Source organism: Bufo gargarizans, chromosome 8, assembly GCF_014858855.1.
Source record: "Bufo gargarizans isolate SCDJY-AF-19 chromosome 8, ASM1485885v1, whole genome shotgun sequence".
Taxonomy (NCBI): Eukaryota; Metazoa; Chordata; class Amphibia; order Anura; family Bufonidae; genus Bufo; species Bufo gargarizans.
In genome coordinates, this window is record NC_058087.1 from 78369915 (window position 1) to 78393615 (window position 23701).

The 23701-nt window shown below is 43.9% G+C and overlaps 1 protein-coding gene across 3 annotated transcripts in view; it reads left to right on the forward strand.

Annotated features, from left to right (window-relative positions):
• LOC122945333 (T-cell-specific surface glycoprotein CD28-like) overlaps positions 1 to 23701 on the forward strand; it is a 136849-nt gene that overhangs the window by 36523 nt on the left and 76625 nt on the right. For 2 of the 3 annotated variants that reach the window (XM_044304396.1, XM_044304395.1), the window contains one exon: positions 16930 to 17037. The exons of the other annotated variant lie outside the window; for it this stretch is intronic. In XM_044304396.1, the coding sequence (XP_044160331.1) occupies positions 16930 to 17037 (108 nt within the window). The remainder of the gene's footprint in view (positions 1 to 16929; positions 17038 to 23701) is intronic. 3 annotated transcript variants of the gene reach the window in all.

The window sequence follows — 23701 nt, forward strand, 5'->3', positions numbered from 1 at the left end:
ACCGAGGTGGTACCGTTGCTGCCACATGTTCTGTTTCCGGGTGGCAGGTGCCACTGTCACTCCAGAGGGGGATGAAGAGGCTGAAACTGCAGCAGAAGAGGAAGCAGGAGGAGCCAGAGACCTTTCCTGGTTTTTGAGGTGTCTACTCCACTGCAGCTCGTGCTTTGCACTTAGATGGCTGGTCATGCAGGTTGTGCTCAGGTTTAGAACGTTTATGCCTCGCTTCAGGCTCTGATTGCACAGCGTGCAAACTACTCATGTCTTATCGTCAGCACATTGTCTGAAGAACTGCCACGCCAGGGAACTTCTTGAAGCTGGCTTTGGTGTGCTTGGTCCTTTGGTGTGGTGGGCAGTAGCAGGCATACTATCTAGGGGAGGTCCGCTCCGCTTTTGCACCCTGCTCCCTCTTTTGCTGTGCTGGTGGCTCTGTGCGACCACGGCCTCTTCCTCCAAACTACACAGGTCACTCGCATGACCTTGATTCCATATGTGGGGTCAAGGACCTCATCGTCCTCCACATCATCTTCCACCCAGTCTTCACCCCTGCCCTATATATCGGTCTGCATACTGCAGAAAGCCACAGCAGTTGGCACCTGTGTTTCATCATCATCCGAGACGTGCTGTGGTGGTCCTCCCATGTACTCATCCTGAAACATAAGTGGTTGGGCATCGGTGTACTCAATCTCTTCCACTTCTGGGGCAGGGCTATGTAGATGGCCCTGGGAAACCATGCCAGCAGTCATCAAAAAGCATAAGAGATTGCTGCATGACTTAGGGCTCAGACTGCTTGGCTGATTTGCACGTGGGTGAGTTGAAAGACTGATGGCCATGGGCCGCAGGTGCCAACTCTGATCTTTCAGCAGGGGACTGGGTGGGAGACAATGTGAAGTAACTATAGGCACTGTAAGCCACCCAATCTACTATCGCCTGTACTTGTTCTGGCTTCACCATTCGTAGAGCCGCATTCGGCCTGACCAAATAACGCTAAAGGTTCTGTCACCTACTTGCACGTGAGGAAGGTGTTTCACTTCGGCATGTAGCTAACAGACATTTTTACTAAATTAACTTTCTTGTGAACAACGCAGAACAGGTTTTTTTTGACAGCCAAAATGAGGTAATGTCACCCAACAATGGAACAGACGAATTTTAGAAATTTAGGTCCCTGTTACCTAGGCAGAGCAGGGTTTTATTGAAAGAAAAAATTGGTTAATGCACTCAACAATGGAACAGACAAGTGTTTTAAACGTATTGCCCGGTCTGCTATGCAGTGCAGGCAGAAAAGGTACTTTATTGCCAAAAAATTGTTTTCTTTCTCGCACACAATGAAACAGATTGATTTAACTGTATTTCTTTAACTACCAGAAATGCAGCCCAGGGCAAAAAGGTAGAGTTGAGCGAACACCTGGATGTTCGGGTTCGAGAAGTTCGGCCGAACATCCCGGAAATGTTCGGGTTCGGGATCCGAACCCGATCCGAACTTCGTCCCGAACCCGAACCCCATTGAAGTCAATGGGGACCCGAACTTTTCGGCACTAAAACGGCTGTAAAACAGCCCAGGAAAGGGCTAGAGGGCTGCAAAAGGCAGCAACATGTAGGTAAATCCCCTGCAAACAAATGTGGATAGGGAAATGAATTAAAATAAAAATTAAATAAATAAAAATTAACCAAAATCAATTGGAGAGAGGTCCCATAGCAGAGAATCTGGCTTCCCGTCACCCACCACTGGAACAGTCCATTCTCAGATATTTAGGCCCCGGCACCCAGGCAGAGGAGAGAGGTCCCGTAACAGAGAATCTGTCTTCATGTCAGCAGAGAATTAGTCTGCATGTCATAGCAGAGAATGAGGCTTCACGTCAGCCACCACTGCAACAGTCCATTGGCATATATTTAGGCCCAGCACACACACAGGCAGAGGAGAGAGGTCCCGTAACAGACAATCTGGCTTCATGTCAGCAGAGAATCAGTCTTCATATCATAGCAGAGAATCAGGCTTCACGTCAGCCACCACTGCAACAGTCCATTGTCATAAATTCAGGCCCAGCACCCAGGCAGAGGAGAGAGGTCCCGTAACAGACAATCTGGCTTCATGTCAGCAGAGAATCAGTCTGCATGTCATAGCAGAGAATGAGGCTTCACGTCACCCACCACTGCAACAGTCCATTTTCATAAATTTAGGCCCAGCACCCAGGCAGAGGAGAGAGGTCCCGTAACAGAGGATCTGGCTTCATGTCAGCAGAGAATCAGTCTGCATGTCATAGCAGAGAATCAGGCTTCACGTCAGCCACCACTGCAACAATCCATTGGCATATATTTAGGCCTAGCACACAGGCAGAGGAGAGAGGTCCCGTAACAGACAATCTGGCTTCATGTCAGCAGAGAATCAGTCTTCATATCATAGCAGAGAATCAGGCTTCACGTCAGCCACCAATGCAACAGTCCATTGTCAGATATTTAGGCCCAGCACCCAGGCAGAGGAGAGAGGTCCCGTAACAGAGGATCTGGCTTCATGTCAGCAGAGAATCAGTCTTCATGTCATAGCAGAGAATCAGGCTTCACGTCACCCACCACTGCAACAGTCCATTTTCATAAATTTAGGCCCAGCACCCAGGCAGAGGAGAGAGGTCCCGTAACAGAGGATCTGGCTTCATGTCACCAGAGAATCAGTCTGCATGTCATAGCAGAGAATCAGGCTTCACGTCAGCCACCACTGCAACAATCCATTGGCATATATTTAGGCCTAGCACACAGGCAGAGGAGAGAGGTCCCGTAACAGACAATCTGGCTTCATGTCAGCAGAGAATCAGTCTTCATATCATAGCAGAGAATCAGGCTTCACGTCAGCCACCAATGCAACAGTCCATTGTCAGATATTTAGGCCCAGCACCCAGGCAGAGGAGAGAGGTCCCGTAACAGAGGATCTGGCTTCATGTCAGCAGAGAATCAGTCTTCATGTCATAGCAGAGAATCAGGCTTCACGTCACCCACCACTGTAAGAGTCCATTTTCATAAATTTAGGCCCAGCACCCAGGCAGAGGAGAGAGGTCCCGTAACAGACGATCTGGCTTCATGTCAGCAGAGAATCAGTCTGCATGTCATAGCAGAGAATGAGGCTTCACGTCACCCACCACTGCAACAGTCCATTTTCATAAATTTAGGCCCAGCACCCAGGCAGAGGAGAGAGGTCCCGTAACAGAGGATCTGGCTTCATGTCACCAGAGAATCAGTCTGCATGTCATAGCAGAGAATCAGGCTTCACGTCACCCACCACTGCAACAGTCCATTGTCATAAATTCAGGCCCAGCACCCAGGCAGAGGAGAGAGGTCCCGTAACAGAGGATCTGGCTTCATGTCACCAGAGAATCAGTCTGCATGTCATAGCAGAGAATGAGGCTTCACGTCAGCCACCACTGCAACAATCCATTGGCATATATTTAGGCCTAGCACACAGGCAGAGGAGAGGTTCATTCAACTTTGGGTAGCCTTGCAATATAATGGTAAAATGAAAATAAAAATAGGATTGAATGAGGAAGTGCCCTGGAGTCCAATAATATATGGTTATGGGGAGGTAGTTAATGTCTAATCTGGACAAGGGACGGACAGGTCCTGTTGGATCCATGCCTGGTTCATTTTTATGAACGTCAGCTTGTCCACATTGGCTGTAGACAGGCGGCTGCGTTTGTCTGTAATGACGCCCCCTGCCGTGCTGAATACACGTTCAGACAAAACGCTGGCTGCCGGGCAGGCCAGCACCTCCAAGGCATAAAAGGCTAGCTCTGGCCACGTGGACAATTTAGAGACCCAGAAGTTGAATGGGGCCGAACCATCAGTCAGTACGTGGAGGGGTGTGCACACGTACTGTTCCACCATGTTAGTGAAATGTTGCCTCCTGCTAACACGTTGCGTATCAGGTGGTGGTGCAGTTAGCTGTGGCGTGTTGACAAAAGTTTTCCACATCTCTGCCATGCTAACCCTGCCCTCAGAGGAGCTGGCCGTGACACAGCTGCCTTGGCGACCTCTTGCTCCTCCTCTGCCTTGGCCTTGGGCTTCCACTTGTTCCCCTGTGACATTTGGGAATGCTCTCAGTAGCGCGTCTACCAACGTGCGCTTGTACTCGCGCATCTTCCTATCACGCTCCAGTGCAGGAAGTAAGGTGGGCACATTGTCTTTGTAGCGTGGATCCAGCAGGGTGGCAACCCAGTAGTCCGCACAGGTTAAAATGTGGGCAACTCTGCTGTCGTTGCGCAGGCACTGCAGCATGTAGTCGCTCATGTGTGCCAGGCTGCCCAGGGGTAAGGACAAGCTGTCCTCTGTGGGAGGCGTATCGTCATCGTCCTGCCTTTCCCCCCAGCCACGCACCAGTGATGGACCCGAGCTGCGTTGGGTGCCACCCCGCTGTGACCATGCTTCATCCTCATCCTCCTCCACCTCCTCCTCATCCTCGTCCTCCTCGTCCTCCAGTAGTGGGCCCTGGCTGGCCACATTTGTACCTGGCCTCTGCTGTTGCCAAAAACCTCCCTCTGAGTCACTTCGAAGAGACTGGCCTGAAAGTGCTAAAAATGACCCCTCTTCCTCCTCCTCCTCCTCCTCCTCCTGGGCCACCTCCTCTTCCATCATCGCCCTAAGTGTTTTCTCAAGGAGACATAGAAGTGGTATTGTAACGCTGATAACGGTGTCATCGCCACTGGCCATGTTGGTGGAGTACTCGAAACAGCGCAACAGGGCACACAGGTCTCGCATGGAGGCCCAGTCATTGGTGGTGAAGTGGTGCTGTTCTGTAGTGCGACTGACCCGTGCGTGCTGCAGCTGAAACTCCACTATGGCCTGCTGCTGCTCGCACAGTCTGTCCAGCATGTGCAAGGTGGAGTTCCACCTGGTGGGCACGTCGCATATGAGGCGGTGAGCGGGAAGGCCGAAGTTACGCTGTAGCGCAGACAGGCGAGCAGCGGCAGGATGTGAATGCCGGAAGCGCGAACAGACGGCCCGCACTTTATGCAGCAGCTCTGACATGTCGGGGTAGTTGTGAATGAACTTCTGCACCACCAAATTCAGCACATGCGCCAAGCAAGGGATGTGCGTCAAATTGGCTAGTCCCAGAGCTGCAACGAGATTTCGCCCATTATCACACACCACCAGGCCGGGCTTGAGGCTCACCGGCAGCAACCACTCGTCGGTCTGTTGTTCAATACCCCGCCACAACTCCTGTGCGGTGTGGGGCCTGTCCCCCAAACATATGAGTTTCAGAATGGCCTGCTGACGTTTACCCCGGGCTGTGCTGAAGTTGGTGGTGAAGGTGTGTGGCTGACTGGATGAGCAGGTGGAAGAAGAGGAGGAGGAAGATGAGAAGGAGGAGGTGGCAACAGGAGGCAAAGAATGTTGCCCTGCGATCCTTGGCGGCGGAAGGACGTGCGCCAAACAGCTCTCCGCCTGGGGCCCAGCTGCCACTACATTTACCCAGTGTGCAGTTAGGGAGATATAGCGTCCCTGGCCGTGCTTACTGGTCCACGTATCTGTGGTTAGGTGGACCTTGCTACAGATGGCGTTGCGCAGTGCACACTTGATTTTATCGGATACTTGGTTGTGCAGGGAAGGCACGGCTCTCTTGGAGAAGTAGTGCCGGCTGGGAACAACATACTGTGGGACAGCAAGCGACATGAGCTGTTTGAAGCTGTCTGTGTCCACCAGCCTAAATGACAGCATTTCATAGGCCAGTAGTTTAGAAATGCTGGCATTCAGGGCCAGGGATCGAGGGTGGCTAGGTGGGAATTTACGCTTTCTATCAAATGTTTGTGAGATGGAGAGCTGAACGCTGGCGTGTGACATGGTTGAGACGCTTGGTGACGGAGGTGGTGGTGGTGGTGTTGGTGGTACATCCCCTGTTTGCTGGGCGGCAGGTGCCAACGTTCCTCCAGAGGCGGAGGAAGAGGCCGAGGCGGCAGCAGCAGAATAGGCCGAGGCGGCAGCAGCAGAAGAGGTAGCAGGGGGAGCCTGAGTGACTTCCTTGGTTTTAAGGTGTTTACTCCACTGCAGTTCATGCTTTGCATGCAGGTGCCTGGTCATGCAGGTTGTGCTCAGGTTCAGAACGTTAATGCCTCGCTTCAGGCTCTGATGGCACAGCGTGCAAACCACTCGGGTCTTGTCGTCAGCACATTGTTTGAAGAAGTGCCATGCCAGGGAACTCCTTGAAGCTGCCTTTGGGGTGCTCGGTCCCAGATGGCGGCGGTCAGTAGCAGGCGGAGTCTCTTGGCGGCGGGTGTTCTGCTTTTGCCCACTGCTCCCTCTTTTGCTACGCTGTTGGCTCGGTCTCACCACTGCCTCTTCCTCCGAACTGTGAAAGTCAGTGGCACGACCTTCATTCCATGTGGGGTCTAGGACCTCATCGTCCCCTGCATCGTCTTCCACCCAGTCTTGATCCCTGACCTCCTGTTCAGTCTGCACACTGCAGAAAGACGCAGCAGTTGGCACCTGTGTTTCGTCATCATCAGAGACATGCTGAGGTGGTATTCCCATGTCCTCATCATCAGGAAACATAAGTGGTTGTGCGTCAGTGCATTCTATGTCTTTCACCGCTGGGGAAGGGCTAGGTGGATGCCCTTGGGAAACCCTGCCAGCGGAGTCTTCAAACAGCATAAGAGACTGCTGCATAACTTGAGGCTGAGACAGTTTCCCTGGTATGCATGGGGGTGATGTGACAGACTGATGGGGTTGGTTTTCAGGCGCCATCTGTGCGCTTTCTGCAGAAGACTGGGTGGGAGATAATGTGAACGTGCTGGATCCACTGTCGGCCACCCAATTGACTAATGCCTGTACCTGCTCAGGCCTTACCATCCTTAGAACGGCATTGGGCCCCACCATATATCGCTGTAAATTCTGGCGGCTACTGGGACCTGAGGTAGTTGGTACACTAGGACGTGTGGATGTGGCAGAACGGCCACGTCCTCTCCCAGCACCAGAGGGTCCACTAACACCACCACGACCATGTCCACGTCCGCGTCCCTTACTAGATGTTTTTCTCATTGTTATGGTTCACCACAACAACAAATATATTATTTGGCCCAATGTATTGTATTCAAATTCAGCGGGATATAAATTTGAGGCCTAGTATTTAGGCGCTGGGTGACCGGTATGGATTTAGTGACAGAATTAGACTTGGAAATGCACAGAAGCGTGTGTGTGAAGTTATTCTGAATGACCCTATGTGCACCTTCAATATGATCTACCCTTTTAGGGATAGATTTCAAATAGCTCTGATATAGCAGAAACGACTAAATTATGAAATTGCTAAATTGGGAATTGTATTTCAACCCAGAACAAAAAATGTGCTTTGACGGACACTAAATAACTTTCCCAGCCACAACAGGACAGCGGTAACGAGAGATTTAGCGGGATATAAATTTGAGGCCTAGTATTTAGGCGCTGGGTGACAGGTATGGGTTTAGTGACAGAATTAGATTTGGAAATGCACAGTAGCGGGTGTGTGAAGTTATTCTGAATGACCCTATGTGCACCTTGAATATTATATACCCTTTTAGGGATAGATTTCAAATAGCTCTGATATAGCAGAAACCACTAAATTATGAAATTGCTAAATTGGGAATTGTATTTCAACCCAGAACAAAAAATGTGCTTTGACGGACACTAAATATCTTGCCCAGCAACAACAGTACAGCGGTAACGAGAGATTTAGCAGGATATAAATTTGAGGCCTAGTATTTAGGCGCTGGGTGACAGGTATGGGTTTAGTGACAGAATTAGACTTGGAAATACACAGTAGCGGGTGTGTGTGAAGTTATTCTGAATGACCCAATGTGCACCTTGAATATTATATACCCTTTTAGGGATAGATTTCAAATAGCTCTGATATAGCAGAAACCACTAAATTATGAAATTGCTAAATTGGGAATTGTATTTCAACCCAGAACAAAAAATGTGCTTTGACGGACACTAAATATCTTGCCCAGCAACAACAGTACAGCGGTAACGAGAGATTTAGCAGGATATAAATTTGAGGCCTAGTATTTAGGCGCTGGGTGACAGGTATGGGTTTAGTGACAGAATTAGACTTGGAAATACACAGTAGCGGGTGTGTGTGAAGTTATTCTGAATGACCCAATGTGCACCTTGAATATTATATACCCTTTTAGGGATAGATTTCAAATAGCTCTGATATAGCAGAAACCACTAAATTATGAAATTGCTAAATTGGGAATTGTATTTCAACCCAGAACAAAAAATGTGCTTTGACGGACACTAAATATCTTGCCCAGCAACAACAGTACAGCGGTAACGAGAGATTTAGCAGGATATAAATTTGAGGCCTAGTATTTAGGCGCTGGGTGACAGGTATGGGTTTAGTGACAGAATTAGACTTGAAAATACACAGTAGCGGGTGTGTGTGAAGTTATTCTGAATGACCCAATGTGCACCTTGAATATTATATACCCTTTTAGGGATAGATTTCAAATAGCTCTGATATAGCAGAAACCACTAAATTATGAAATTGCTAAATTGGGAATTGTATTTCAACCCAGAACAAAAAATGTGCTTTGACGGACACTAAATATCTTGCCCAGCAACAACAGTACAGCGGTAACGAGAGATTTAGCAGGATATAAATTTGAGGCCTAGTATTTAGGCGCTGGGTGACAGGTATGGGTTTAGTGACAGAATTAGACTTGAAAATACACAGTAGCGGGTGTGTGTGAAGTTATTCTGAATGACCCAATGTGCACCTTGAATATTATATACCCTTTTAGGGATAGATTTCAAATAGCTCTGATATAGCAGAAACCACTAAATTATGAAATTGCTAAATTGGGAATTGTACTTCAACCCAGAACAAAAAATGTGCTTTGACGGACACTAAATATCTTTCCAAGCAACAACAGTACAGCGGTAACGAGAGATTTAGCAGGATATAAATTTGAGGCCTAGTATTTAGGCGCTGGGTGACAGGTATGGGTTTAGTGACAGAATTAGACTTGGAAATACACAGTAGCGGGTGTGTGTGAAGTTATTCTGAATGACCCAATGTGCACCTTGAATATTATATACCCTTTTAGGGATAGATTTCAAATAGCTCTGATATAGCAGAAACCACTAAATTATGAAATTGCTAAATTGGGAATTGTACTTCAACCCAGAACAAAAAATGTGCTTTGACGGACACTAAATAACTTTCCCAGCTACAACAGGACAGCGGTAACGAGAGATTTAGCGGGATATAAATTTGAGGCCTAGTATTTAGGCGCTGGGTGACAGGTATGGGTTTAGTGACAGAATTAGACTTGGAAATACACAGTAGCGGGTGTGTGTGAAGTTATTCTGAATGACCCTATGTGCACCTTCAATATGATCTACCCTTTTAGGGATAGATTTCAAATAGCTCTGATATAGCAGAAACCACTAAATTATGAAATTGCTAAATTGGGAATTGTATTTCAACCCAGAACAAAAAATGTGCTTTGACGGACACTAAATAACTTTCCCAGCTACAACAGGACAGCGGTAACGAGAGATTTAGCAGGATATAAATTTGAGGCCTAGTATTTAGGCGCTGGGTGACAGGTATGGGTTTAGTGACAGAATTAGACTTGAAAATACACAGTAGCGGGTGTGTGTGAAGTTATTCTGAATGACCCAATGTGCACCTTGAATATTATATACCCTTTTAGGGATAGATTTCAAATAGCTCTGATATAGCAGAAACCACTAAATTATGAAATTGCTAAATTGGGAATTGTACTTCAACCCAGAACAAAAAATGTGCTTTGACGGACACTAAATAACTTTCCCAGCTACAACAGGACAGCGGTAACGAGAGATTTAGCGGGATATAAATTTGAGGCCTAGTATTTAGGCGCTGGGTGACAGGTATGGGTTTAGTGACAGAATTAGACTTGAAAATACACAGTAGCGGGTGTGTGTGAAGTTATTCTGAATGACCCAATGTGCACCTTGAATATTATATACCCTTTTAGGGATAGATTTCAAATAGCTCTGATATAGCAGAAACCACTAAATTATGAAATTGCTAAATTGGGAATTGTACTTCAACCCAGAACAAAAAATGTGCTTTGACGGACACTAAATAACTTTCCCAGCTACAACAGGACAGCGGTAACGAGAGATTTAGCGGGATATAAATTTGAGGCCTAGTATTTAGGCGCTGGGTGACCGGTATGGATTTAGTGACAGAATTAGACTGGGATATGGCCAAAAAATAACCACACTATTGCTGGTTAAATGCACTTGGTGACGGGCGCAGCTTGCCCCTGATGTAGTATATGGCCAAAAAATGAACAGACTATTGCTGGTTAAATGCACTTGGTGTGACAGCTTCACCCTGATGTAGGCTTTAGCCAAAAAACAACCACACCATTGAGGGTTAAATGCACTTGGTCGCAGCTTGTGCTGGCGCACCACAAGACACAAAATGGCCGCCGATCACCCCAGAAAAATGTGACTGACAAACGGTCTGGGCAGCCTAAAAACAGTGAGCAATTGAGGATCAGCAGCTCAATGATCCACAGCTGCAGATCGATCAGTTAATCAAGTCCTTTGGAGGAGCTAATCTCGCCCTACTGTCGCAGCCGCAACCTCTCCCTACGCTAATCAGAGCAGAGTGACGGGCGGCGCTATGTGACTCCAGCTTAAATAGAGGCTGGGTCACATGGTGCTCTGGCCAATCACAGCCATGCCAATAGTAGGCATGGCTGTGATGGCCTCTTGGGGCAAGTAGTATGACGCTTGTTGATTGGCTGCTTTGCAGCCTTTCAAAAAGCGCCAAGAAAGCGTCACAAAAGCGCCAAGAAAGCGACGAACACCGAACCCGAACCCGGACTTTTACGAAAATGTCCGGGTTCGGGTCCGTGTCACGGACACCCCAAAATTCGGTACGAACCCGAACTATACAGTTCGAGTTCGCTCATCCCTACAAAAAGGTACTTTATTGCCCAAAAAAGGGTATTTTTTAACCCTAAATGAAACAGATGGATTTAACTGAGATTATATTTCACTTTCACAGATGAAAGGTACAGGGCAAAAAGGTACGTTATTGCCCCAAAAAAGCATTTCTTTAACCATAAATAAAACAGATAGATTTAACTAAGATTATATTTCAATCTCACAAATTAAGTACAGGAGTTTTTTACTTAAACAGTGTTAATATGTCACCCCCACAATGAAACGAATGGATTTAACTGATTGTATTTCATATTGTATCTTAAAAATGCAGCACAGGTGTACTTTACAGAAAAAAATGGGAATTGCCACCCCCTGGGTCTCTGAACTCACAGACTGTATTATTTTCCCTTCCTCTTGTACATATGCAGTGCAGGTGCACTTTAAAAATGGGTATATGTCGGCCACTGAACTACAAGAACAGGATTAAATGATTGTCCCTGGCACATATGCTGTTGCACAAAATGGCCGCCGACACCCACCTAACTAACAGATGGATTAAAACATTTTTTTTCTGTCTCACTGGGCTCAGGGCAAGGTATAAAAATTTTGCATTGCACCCCTAAAACGAAAAATGCTGTAGATCGCTGACTTCACACCAAGTGCAGATATTTCCTAATCTCTCCCTCACAGCAGCAGCATCCTACTAGTGACGTGCAACACTATGTGACTCCAGCTTATATAGAGGCTGGGTCACATGCTGCACTTGGCCAATCACAGCCATGCCATTAGTAGGCATAGCTGTGATGTCTTCTAAGGGCACACGAGTTAAACGCTTGTTGATTGGCTGCCCTGCAGCCTTTCAACAAGCGCCATTAAATCGCTGAACACCGAACTCAAACCTGAACTTTTACGAAAATATTTGGGTTCGGGTCCGGGTACAAAAAAAAACTAAAGTTTGGTACGTACAGTTCGGGTTCACTCAACCCTAGTCTTAACCATTTGGTTTGACTTTGGGCTAGTCCTAAGGGCATCATTCTGGTAGTCCCCTGGCTTTTACTCTTTACCCCCTTTGCTGCAGGGGAGCCACCAGGCTGCTACCATTTGGACTAGACCTGGTGTGGGATAATAACCCCCTGTAGTGCCCTCTGTATTTTAATGCCCCCTGTGGTGCCAGTATGTATATTGTGCACCCTGTAGTGCTGCCCTGAATTATAATACCTTCCTGTAGTCCCCTTGTAGTAAAAAAAAAAAAAACTCAATAGTGCTAGTATATATAATGCCCTCACCCCCTGTAGTATAATTTCCCCCTGAATGCCTGATTGTTAGTGGAAATGAGGTCTGCATTTACAGTACATGCAGCAATCACCTCCACTATTTGGGGACGAGGGATCGATAGAGCGATCTCTTATAGAAAATCACTGTTCCTGGACAGCAGCAGATTATTTACACAGGCCAATCTACTGCACGGAAACAATTATTTGAGCTGTCGGCTGAAAGACATGATTACCTGATGTATAAGCATTTGCTCACTCTTCGAGTGATTATTGGCACTTTTTATATAGGGCAATTATTGGGAACAAGTGTTTTTACAAACACTCTTTCCCAACACTTTTCGCTCTTCGCTCGACTTGGGGGGTTGGCAGCACCATGTGCCAAAAATATGCCAAACTGTTTATGAGAAGTAAGCCAACCAATAGGTGATGTAGACTTTGACGTGATCCGCTGAACAAGCCGGATGTTGCAGCAATATGTGTTGGGCTTTTTGACATAATTATATTTCCATCCATCAGAGCACTTGGCACTTTATGTATATATTTATTTTTGTATTAGTCACATTTCAAATATACATGTTTTCTCTTTGATTTAATCTTGATCACGTTCTGAATCAATGTTAATTGATATCATGTGTTTTAAGGACTTTAACCCCTTTGGGACTTAGGGCGTACCGGTACGTCCTAACTTTAAAACGCTATTGCGGCGCGGCGGGGGTTAATTGGAACAGGATGTCCGATGAAATCATTCAGTGGACATCATGTCACAATGCCGGGTGGGGGGTCCCGTGACCCTCTGTGTCGGCAATCGCCGCAAACCGCAGGTCAATTCAGACCTGCGGTTTGCGGCTTTTACCTGGTGCGGCAGCGGCGGGCGGTGGTGCCATCGGGTCCCCCTGCGGCTGTAGGGGGGACCCGATGGCATGGAAGGCAGCGCGATGTCTAAGGAAGGCATTGCGCTGACTTCCGGTGACGAGCCTGTGAGATCCAGCCCCCTGGATCTCACAGGCTGGAAGCTGTATGAGTAATACACACAGTAAAACTTATACAGCCAATGCATTCCAATACAGAAGTATTGGAATGCATTGTAAAGGGAATTAGACCCCCAAAAGTTCAAGTCCCAAAGTGGGACAAAAAATAAAGTGAAAAAAAGTTGAACAAATAAAGTTTTTCCCCCAAAAAATTAAAAGTTTCAAGTAAAAATAAACAAAAATGTAATTTTCTACAAATAAATGGTAAAAAACAGGGGGGGGTAAATAAGTATACATATTAGGTATCGCCGTGTCCGTATCGACCGGCTCTATTATACAACAGCAAGCAATCAAAAAGGCATTTTCCCACCAAAATAGTACCAATCAAACCATCACCTCATCCTGCAAAAAATTAGCCCCTACCTGAGACAATCGCCCAAAAAATAAAAAAACTATGGCTCAGAATATGGAGACACTAAAATATCATATTTTTTTGGGTTTTAAAAAAACTGTTATTGTGTAAAACTTACATAAATAAATAAAAAAAATTACACATATTGGGTATCGCCGCGTCCGTATCGACCGGCTCTATAAAAATATCACATGACCTAACCCCTGAGATGAACACCGTAAAAAATAAAAAATAAAAACTGTGCTAAATAAACAATTTTTTGTCACCTTGCATCACAAAAAGTGTAATAAGTGCAAGCGATCAAAAAGTCATATGCACCCTAAAATAGTGCCAATAAATCTCATCCCGCAAAAAATTAGACCCTACCTAAGATAATCACCCAAAAACTGAAAAAAATTATGGTTCTCAGATTATGGAACACTAAAACATGATTTTTTTGCTTCAAAAATGAAATAATTGTGTAAAACTTACATAAATAGAAAGAAAGTATACATATTAGGTATTGCAGCGTCCGTAATAACTTTCTCTATAGAAATATCACATGATCTAACCCCTTAGGTGAATACCGTAAAAAAATTAATAAAAAAGCGGCGTAAAAAAAGGCATTGTTTGTCACCTTACACCACAAAAAGTGTAATAGCAAGCGATTAAAAAGTCACACGCACCCCAAAATAGTGCCAATAAAACAGTCATCTCATCCCGCAAAAAACATACCCTACCCAAGGTAATCGCCCAAAAACTGAAAAAAAATTATGGCTCTCAGACTATGCAAACACTAAAACATGATTTATTTATTTTTGCTTCAAAAATGAAATCATTGTGTAAAACTTACATAAATATAAAAAAAAAAGTATACATATTAGGTATTACAGCGTCCGTGGCAACCTGGTCTATAAAAATATCACATGAGCTAACCGGTCAGACGAATGTTGTAAATAACAAAAAATAAAAACGCTGCAAAAACAGCTATTTTTTGTTACCTTGCCTCACAAAAAGTGTAATATAGAGCAACCAAAAATCATTATGCACCCTAATCTAGTACCAACAAAACTGCCACCCTATCCCGTAGTTTCTAAAATGGGGTAACTTTTTTGGAGTTTGTACTGCATCAGGGGAGCTTCAAATGGAACATGGTGTCCAAAAAAACCTTGGCATTCATTTTCTTCTGCGCCCTGCCATGTGCCCGTATAGCAGTTTACGACCACATATGGGTGTTTCTGTAAACTACAGAATCAGGTCCATAAATATTGAGTTTGGTTTGGCTGTTAACCCTTGTTTTGTAACTGAAAAAAATTATTAAAATGGAAAATCTGCCAAAAAAGTGAAATTTTGAAATTGTATCTCTATTTTCCATTAATTCTTGTGGAACACATAAAGAGTTAACAACATTTGTAAAATCAGTTTTGAATACCTTGAGGGGTGTAGTTTCTTAGATGTGGTCACTTTAATGGAGTTTATACTCTAGGGGTGCATCAGGGGGGCTTCAAATAGAACATGGTGTAAAAAAAAAAAAAAGTCCAGCAAAACCTGCCTTTCAAAAACTGTATGGCATTCCTTTCCTTCTGCACCCTGCCGTGTGCCCGTACAGCAGTTTACGACTACATATGGGGTGTTTCTGTAAACTACAGAATCGGGGCCATAAATATTGAGTTTATTTTGGCTGTTAACCCTTGCTTTGTAACTGGAAAAAAAAAATTAAAATGGAAAATCTGCCCAAAAAATGAAATTTTGAAATTGTATCTCTATTTTTCATTACTACTTGTGGAACACCTAAAGGGTTAACGACATTGTAAAATCAGTTTTGAATACCTTGAGGGGTGTAGTTTATAGAATGGGGTCATTTTTGGGTGGTTTCTATTATGTAAGCCTCGCAAAGTGACTTCAGACCTGAACTGGTCCCTAAAAATTTGGTTTTGAAATTTTTTCTAAAAAATTTCAAGATTTGCTTCTAAACTTCTAAGCCTTGTAACATCTTCCCAAAAATAAAATATCCTTGCCAAAATGATACAAACATGAAGTAGACAAATGGGGAATGTAAAGTAATAACTATTTTTGGAGGTATTACTATGTATTATAGAAGTAGAGACATTTAAACTTGGAAATTTGCAATTTTTTTAAAAATGTGGGTAAATTGGGTATTTTTTATAAATAAAAATGATTTTTTTTTTTACTTCATTTTACCAGTGTCATGAAAGTACAATATGTGACGAAAAAACATTCTCAGAATGGCCTGGATAAGTCAAAGCGTTTTAAAGTTATCAGCACTTAAAGTGACACTGGTCAGTTTTGCAAAAAATGGCCAAGTCCAGAAGGTGAAATAGGGCCGTATCCTTAAGGGGGTTAATGCTTTTTGGAACATGAAATTTTCACCTTACTGAAGGTCATGCCATATACAGGGACATGTTCATATTCATTGTCTCCTGAACGATGTTTTTTTTTTTTAGATGTTTTTAAATTGTCTATGTCTATGTCATCTGCTTAAATAAAGGATCACTATTATTATTCTTTGTATTTGGTGAGGTGCTTTCTTTTCTTTTGGTTTATAAACTGACATGTGTTTAAAGAGTCAACAAATCTATCAATTTGGCACATCCTTAGACTATGTACATCTAAAGGTCATTTAGATATACATAGTGCTCGCTTGTCCAATGGTTGATCACCAGCTCTTTTTACACAGAAGAATTTTCAGGAACAAGGACTTTTAGTTCACACTGTGTAAATTTCAGACTGGATTAGTAAATCTTTGCCCAATGTATTTATTTCTGCTAGGGGCATTTTCTTTCATCTGTGATAGTGAGACCTTTTCAGAGACCAATTAAAATCTTGTATTGTTTGAGCGGATGTGGATCAACTGTGTCACTTGAACAGATTTGACTTAGGACTACTCCTAAGGGCAATATCTTAAGTGCTAGAGGGTAGCCAGCCATTGGCTGGGGAAGTTTAGGGTGTGAATGCACTGGCCCTTTAAGAGCCAGAGAGAGAGCGTGTGCCCTATGGGCAGTGAGAGGCATATGTGGCAAGAAGCAGGCTTCAGCTTACGTGGGAGGACAGCGGTACTCTTGGGCCGGGACTGACTGGCAGGGGGGCCAACAGCAGTGGGCATGGACCAATGACTGCTTGCATAAGATAAAGCAAAGTCATACATTTTTACTTAAATTATAAACTATATTATCCAAGCAGGTGACAGAAGTGTTGATAAGAGAGAGTGGATCTCATTAATGTCCTTCTGGAGGGATTGCTACTTCTTTCTATATAGTTTCAGATACTGATTGATCAGAAGTTAGACTTAGTGGGTATTGACACAGTGTTGTTTTGTTCACAACATCTGGTCTAACTGGAGATGGGTATAGCAACATCTACCTTTGCTTTGCAGGGCTTGTCGTCGTAGGAGAAAATGGTGCCACAGGTGTTCACAGCTCATGCTTGGTCCCGGAGAAGAAGGAATCACAACATTTTAACGGACAACTTCATCTGATCTCCGGTAAGCCTTCCATTAGCTATGTGTTGCTGTTCCTTACATGATGCAAGTGCAAGTCTTCTCAAGTCTGTCTCAAGACTGTGGGAAAGATGGCTGAGGTAGGGATGGATGAAGAATTGGTGTAATGAAATCCTTATGCTACATAGGCTCATATGAGTGCCACATATGACAGTATGCATGGACAATTGATAAATACAGGTGCATCTCAATAAATTAGAATATCATTAAAAAGTTAATTTATTTCAGTAATTCAATTCAAAAAGTAAAACTCAGATATTCTAAAGATTTATTACACACATAGTGATCTATTTTAAGTGTTTATTTCTATTAATGTTGATGATTATGGCTTATAGCTAATAAAAAACCCAAACATCATTATCATTAGAATATTGTATAAGACCAATTAAAAAATGAGTTTTAATGTAGAAATTTCGGTCAACTGAAACGTAAGTACAGTATATGCACTCAATGCTTGGTTGGGCCTTCATTTGCATGAATTACTGCATCAATGCGGCGTGGCATGGAGGTGATCAACCTGTGGCACTTCTGAGGTATTGAGGAAGCCTTGTTGGATCTGAATTCTCTTCCTATTGACAATACCTAATAGATATATGGTTTAGGTCAGACGAGTTTGCTGCCATATATGTGAGTTTCACTTTTTAGAATTAAATTACTGAAAATTAATAAATGAACTTTTCTATGATAATCTAATTTATTGCGATGCACCTGTATCTATGGTACAGGTGGAAATAACGCAACAACCAAATCACATGTCAATGGTGTGTAAGGCTACTTTCACACCTGCGTTCGATCGGATCCGTTCTGAACGGATCCGCTCATATTAATGCAGACGGTGGCTCCTGAGCGGATCCGTTCCGACTTTACATTGAATGTCAATGGGGGACGGATCCGCTTGAAGATTGAGCCATATGGTGTCATCTTCAAGCGGATCCGTCCCCATTGACTTACATTGTAAGTCGGAACGGATCCGCTCGCCTCCGCACGGCCAGGTGGACACCCGAACGCTGCTTGCAGCGTTCAGGTGTCCGCTCACTGAGCGGAGCGGAGGCTGAGCGCTGGCAGGCGGATGCATTCTCAGTGGATCCGCCTCCACTGAGAATGCATTAAGGCCAGACGGCTGCGTTCAGGGCCGCTCGTGAGCCCCTTCAAACGGAGCTCACGAGCGGACACCTGAACGCAGGTGTGAAAGGAGCCTAAGCCTATGGGATATGAAGAATCATATCCAGCTTCAGGGAGACAGCAGCTGGTGAATGGAAACAAAGTTGATGGAGATTCAGAAAAGTTAATGTGACGTTATAAAGGAGAAAGTACTTTATTAATATCAAGGTTATATAAGTCTCTGTTTCCTGAGAAAGAAGTTTACACCATGAAATGTATTATAAGCCTTAAAGGGGTATTTCTAAATGCTGTGAGCCTCAGTAGGTGTTTGAAGTCTGGTCGCAGATGCATGGAATTTTAAATGGCCATTCCAGAAGGCGGCAGTGTCAATGAAGTCAAGGGAGGAGGAGTAGCTGACAAATCTCATGAAATGAGATGTTTAGCAGACTCCTTACAATTAATTTACATATGGTACAAAATACTTTTGGCCTGTCCTCAGGAAATCATCAATGAAGGTCATCAATATATGATCGTGGGGGTCCGACTCCCAGAACCCCTGCTGATAAGCTGTATAAAGAGGCTGTGGAGCTCCATTAGCGCTTAAAGGGGTTGTCTGGGATTAGAAAAATATGGCTGCTTTTTTTCCAGAAACAGTGCTACACCTGTCCATGGGTTGTGTCTGGTATTGCAGCTCAGCCCCATTGAATTGAATAGAGCTGAGTTGTAATACCACACACCACTTGCGGACAGGTGAGATGCTGTTCCTGAAATAAAAAGTATATATAATTTTTCTGATCCTGGACAACCCCTTTTAGCCTCTTTCTAGGCCATATGACTAATGTCACTGTACATCAGTTATATGGCCTGGGCACAGCTTAGTCCCATCCAATCAATGGTGCTGTGCTTAGTAAGCTGCACGAGAGAGGAGTGTCACTGCTTCCTCAAACAGCTAATCAACAGAGGGTACTGGTAGTTGGACCCCCGCCGATCTCATATTGATGACCTATCTAATATTGGTCACCTCGCCTATATGGTAGAAAATGCCAGAAAACCCTTTCAGGCAGGGTTTAAGAAAACTATTGATGAGACTGAACAATCTTTTGTACGCTGTACATGACATATATACCACAGATTGTGTTGACTTGACATGTTCCCATTAAGAGGCCAGAGGCCTTTATTAAAGGGGTATTTTAGGAGCTATAAATTATCTGCTACCCATTGCATATGGGATAATAACTAACTAATCAATAGAGGTCTTCCACTAGGATCTCCAACAATCTCAAGAATGGGGGCCCCATAAACCGATTCTAACGTGAGGTCGAGAATGCCCCCTGCCATTTCATTCATTCCCTGGGGAACTCCTGAGATAGTCAAATATAGTGTCCACTTTTTAATTACTTGATGTTGGTTGTTCGAACATAAAAGTAGATTCAGAATTCTGCTGGATACCAGCGAGCAGAGCATTGTGTGAGCCTAGTTAGACTCTTATAACTTTGCTGTTAGATCACATCTGACACCAGCATGGAGCTTAAAGGCCCTACGGATATCATAGAAGGGGTCCACCAATTGGGCACCCCTCTATGAGGCACAGCAGAGGTCTAATTACAAGAAACAACTCTCTCTGATGGACTTGACCTGCCAAGTGTATTGCATCTTCTCCATAGCAATATTGTCTGTTTGCTAGGAGCCTGACTAGCACCGACTAGCTGAAATGACAAGGATTGTTTTTATTTATTTATAATTAAGAGATATATATACTTTTGTTAAGAGTCTTCACCGTTACAAAACCTCTGCAGAATCATATGCCAAAACACATTTTGTTTTTCTTCACCTTTGTATTGTGGTTAAGTTAACTGCACATGACTTCCTGTGTTAAAATTGGGCTGAGGTTGTTACTTAACCGCTGCTTTTTGCAAAATAAGTAGTCTGGATTAGGGTTTATTACATTGTCAGGGAAGACCCTTGAAGAAGAGGAAGTAGATTGTTCCCATAAGCAGAGGGGTCTTCCATATGATAAAGTGAAACTGTGGCTGCTTAAGTTAACCGCAACTATATGTTGTAAAAAAAAAAAAATAATTCATTATAAGTAGAACCAGATTTCATGTAGATATACTTTAGCAATACAAAACAGTGATACATCATAAAATGAAATCGCTATTTAAAAACCTTGTATTACTCCATGTAGTTTTTCATTTGTTCTGTAAACAGAAAATATGAGCTCTATTGTATACATCATGGTATAATCTGGGTTTAGTACTAGACAAAAAATGTTTAAATCTGGCTGTCTAGGTGGTAAATATAAACCCAGCTCCAGGACAACTACAACCAGGTCCATAAATATTGGGACATCAACACAATTCTAAATTTTTTGGCTCTATACACCACCACAATGGATTTGAAATGAAACTAACAAGATGTGCTTTAACTGCAGACTGTCAGCTTTAATTTGAGCGTGTTTACACCCAAATCAGGTGAACAGTATGAATTACAACAGTTTGCATATGTGCCTCCAACTTGTTAAGGGGCCAAAAGTAATGGGACATAATAATAATCATAAATCAAACTTTCACTTTTTAATACTTGGTTGCAAATCCTTTGCAGTCAATTACAACCTGAAGTCTGGAACGCATAGCCATCACCAGAAGCTGCGTTTCATCCCTGGTGATGCTCTGCCAGGCCTCTACTACAACTGTCTTCAGTTCCTGCTTGTTCTTGGGGCATTTTCCCTTTAGTTTTGTCTTCAGCAAGTGAAATGCATGCTCAATCGGATTCAGGTCAGGTGATTGACTCGGCCATTGCATAACATTTCACTTCTTTCCCTTAAAAAACTATTTGGTTGCTTTTGCAGTATGCTTTGGGTCATTATCCATCTGCACTGTGAAGCGCTGTCCATTGAGTTCTGAAGCATTTGGCTGAATATGAGCAGATAATATTGCCGGAAACACTTCAGAATTCATCCTGCTGTCAACCTTTTGTCAGCAGTGACATCATCAATAAATACAAGAGAACCAGTTCCATTGGCAGCCATACATGCCCACGCCATGACACTTACCACCACCATGCTTCACTGATGAGGTGGTATGCTTAGGATCACAAGCAGTGAGCAGTTCCTTTCCTTCTCCATACTCTTCTCTTCCTATCACTCTGGTACAAGTTAATATTGGTCTCATCTGTCCATAGGATGTTGTTCCACAACTGTGAAGGCTTTTTTAGATGTGGTTTGGCAAACTGGCCTTCCTGTTTTTGAGGCTCACCAATGGTTTAGATCTTGTGGTGAACCCTCTGTATTCACTCTGGTGAAGTCTTCTTTTGATTGTTGAATTTGACACACATACACCTACCTTCTGGAGAGTGTTCTTGATCTGGCCAGCTGTTGTGAAGGGAGTTTTCTTCACCAGGCAAAGAATTATTTGGTCATCCATCACAGTTGTTTTCCGTGGTCTTCCGGGTCTTTTGGTGTTGCTAAGCTCACCGGTGCTTTCCTTCTTTTTAAGGATGTTCCTAACAGTTGTTTTGGCCACGTCTAATGTTTGTGCAATCTCTCTGATGGGTCTCTTTGATGGGTTTGCTTAGTTTTTTCAGCCTAATGATGTCTTTCTTTACTGATAGTGACAGCTCTTTGGATCTCATCTTGAGAGTTGACAGCAACAGATTCCAAATGCAAATAGCACACTTAAAATGAACTCTGGACCTTGTATCTGCTCATTGTAATTGGGATAATGAGGGAATAACACACACCTGGCCATGGAACAGCCAATGGTCCCATTACTTTTGGTTACTTAACAAGTGGGAGGCACATATGCAAACTGTTGTAATTCCTACATCGTTCACCTGATTTGGATGTAAATACCCTCAAATTAAAGCTGACAGTCTGCAGTTAAAGCACATCTTGTTCATTTCATTTTAAATCCATTGTGGTGGTGTATAGAGCCAAAAATGTTAGAATTGTGTTTATGTCCCAATATTTATGATCCTGACTGTATTACTGACTGGCCACACTGCAGTAATGCGAAGAATTTGCCAAGATGTGGTAGCTTTAGACATAACTATCAGTGTAGCACAGCTGCTTTGTGGCCCCAGTGACTAAGGTGGCCCATCTCCACTCAGATATATGTGTCGTTTTTTATGTGTATGGACAATAAAAGAGTGCATTACTTTTTGCTTTGTTCCTGTGCTGTGGAATAATTTCATTACATCACCATGTATGGTATATCATACTGTTCTGATATCACTGTGATATCATTGTGAACATTATGCCTGGCTGTACCTTCACAGTGTACGTTATATCAGCATTGTGACATCACTGATTCATTTCTGTACATCACCAAGTGTATTATCATACTGTTGTGATATCACTGTGAGTCTTATTGCTGCACGTGAACATCATTGTGAACATTATGCTTGTCCGTACCTTCACATTGTATGTTATGCTTACGCCCCTGATTAGAAGCAGAGTAAGCGTCACTTTTCATTATTTAAAGTGTGCATTATCTTATGGTTTTATAAATGTATAATACAAATAAAAGACTAGGAAAATTTTTATGCTATTATGCTAAGTCAGCCAATGTTATGAGGATTGCAGTTTTGACTATTACTTGAAAAGGAAATAAACAATACGCCTATACATTACTCCGGAACCTTCAAAGCAGTCTGTAATAAGGCTCCTTTCACACTAGCGTTCGTCGGTCCGCTCGTGAGCTCCGTTTGAAGGAGCTCACGAGCGGACCCGAACGCCTCCGTCCAGCCCTGATGCAGTCTGAATGGAGCGGATCCGCTCAGACTGCATCAGTCTGGCGGCGTTCAGCCTCCGCTCCGCTCGCCTCCGCACGGACAGGCGGACAGCTGAACGCTGCTTGCAGCGTTCAGCTGTCCGCTTGGCCGTGCGGAGGCGAGCGGATCCGTTCAGACTTACAATGTAAGTCAATGGGAACGGATCCGCTTGAAGATGTCACCCCATGGCTCAATCTTCAAGCGGATCCGTCCCCCATTGACTTTACATTGAAAGTCTGAACGGATCCGCTCAGGCTACTTTCACACTTAGAATTTTTTCTAAGTTATTAATGCAGACGGATCCGTACTGAACGGAGCCTCCGTCTGCATTAATATGATCGGATCCGTTCAGAACGGATCCGATCGAACGCTAGTGTGAAAGTAGCCTAACTTTGTATACCATCTGCACTCAAAGAGGTGTGGATTATAAAATGAGCCAAAGAGATAGTATGACAAGATGAATAAGCAAGTGGATTGTTTTGTTTTAATTACCCACAAGTCACAAAAGATGCTGAAAGTGGTCCCCGTTCACATCTATGCATCTTTGGGCACGTCAGGTTATTGTAACGGTCACGTACACACACACACAGGGGGAAGGGAAGTAACCACTGCATTCCACCCTTACCCCTGGCCCTGCCTACTTGCCTCACGAGTCCTAATGACAGGGGACAACTGGACGACAATCCCTAGCTTGAACTAAGTGCAGGGATGACAGACAGACAAACAACAGAACGTGAAGGGACCGAGTCAATACCAGGAAAGCTACAAAGTACAAATG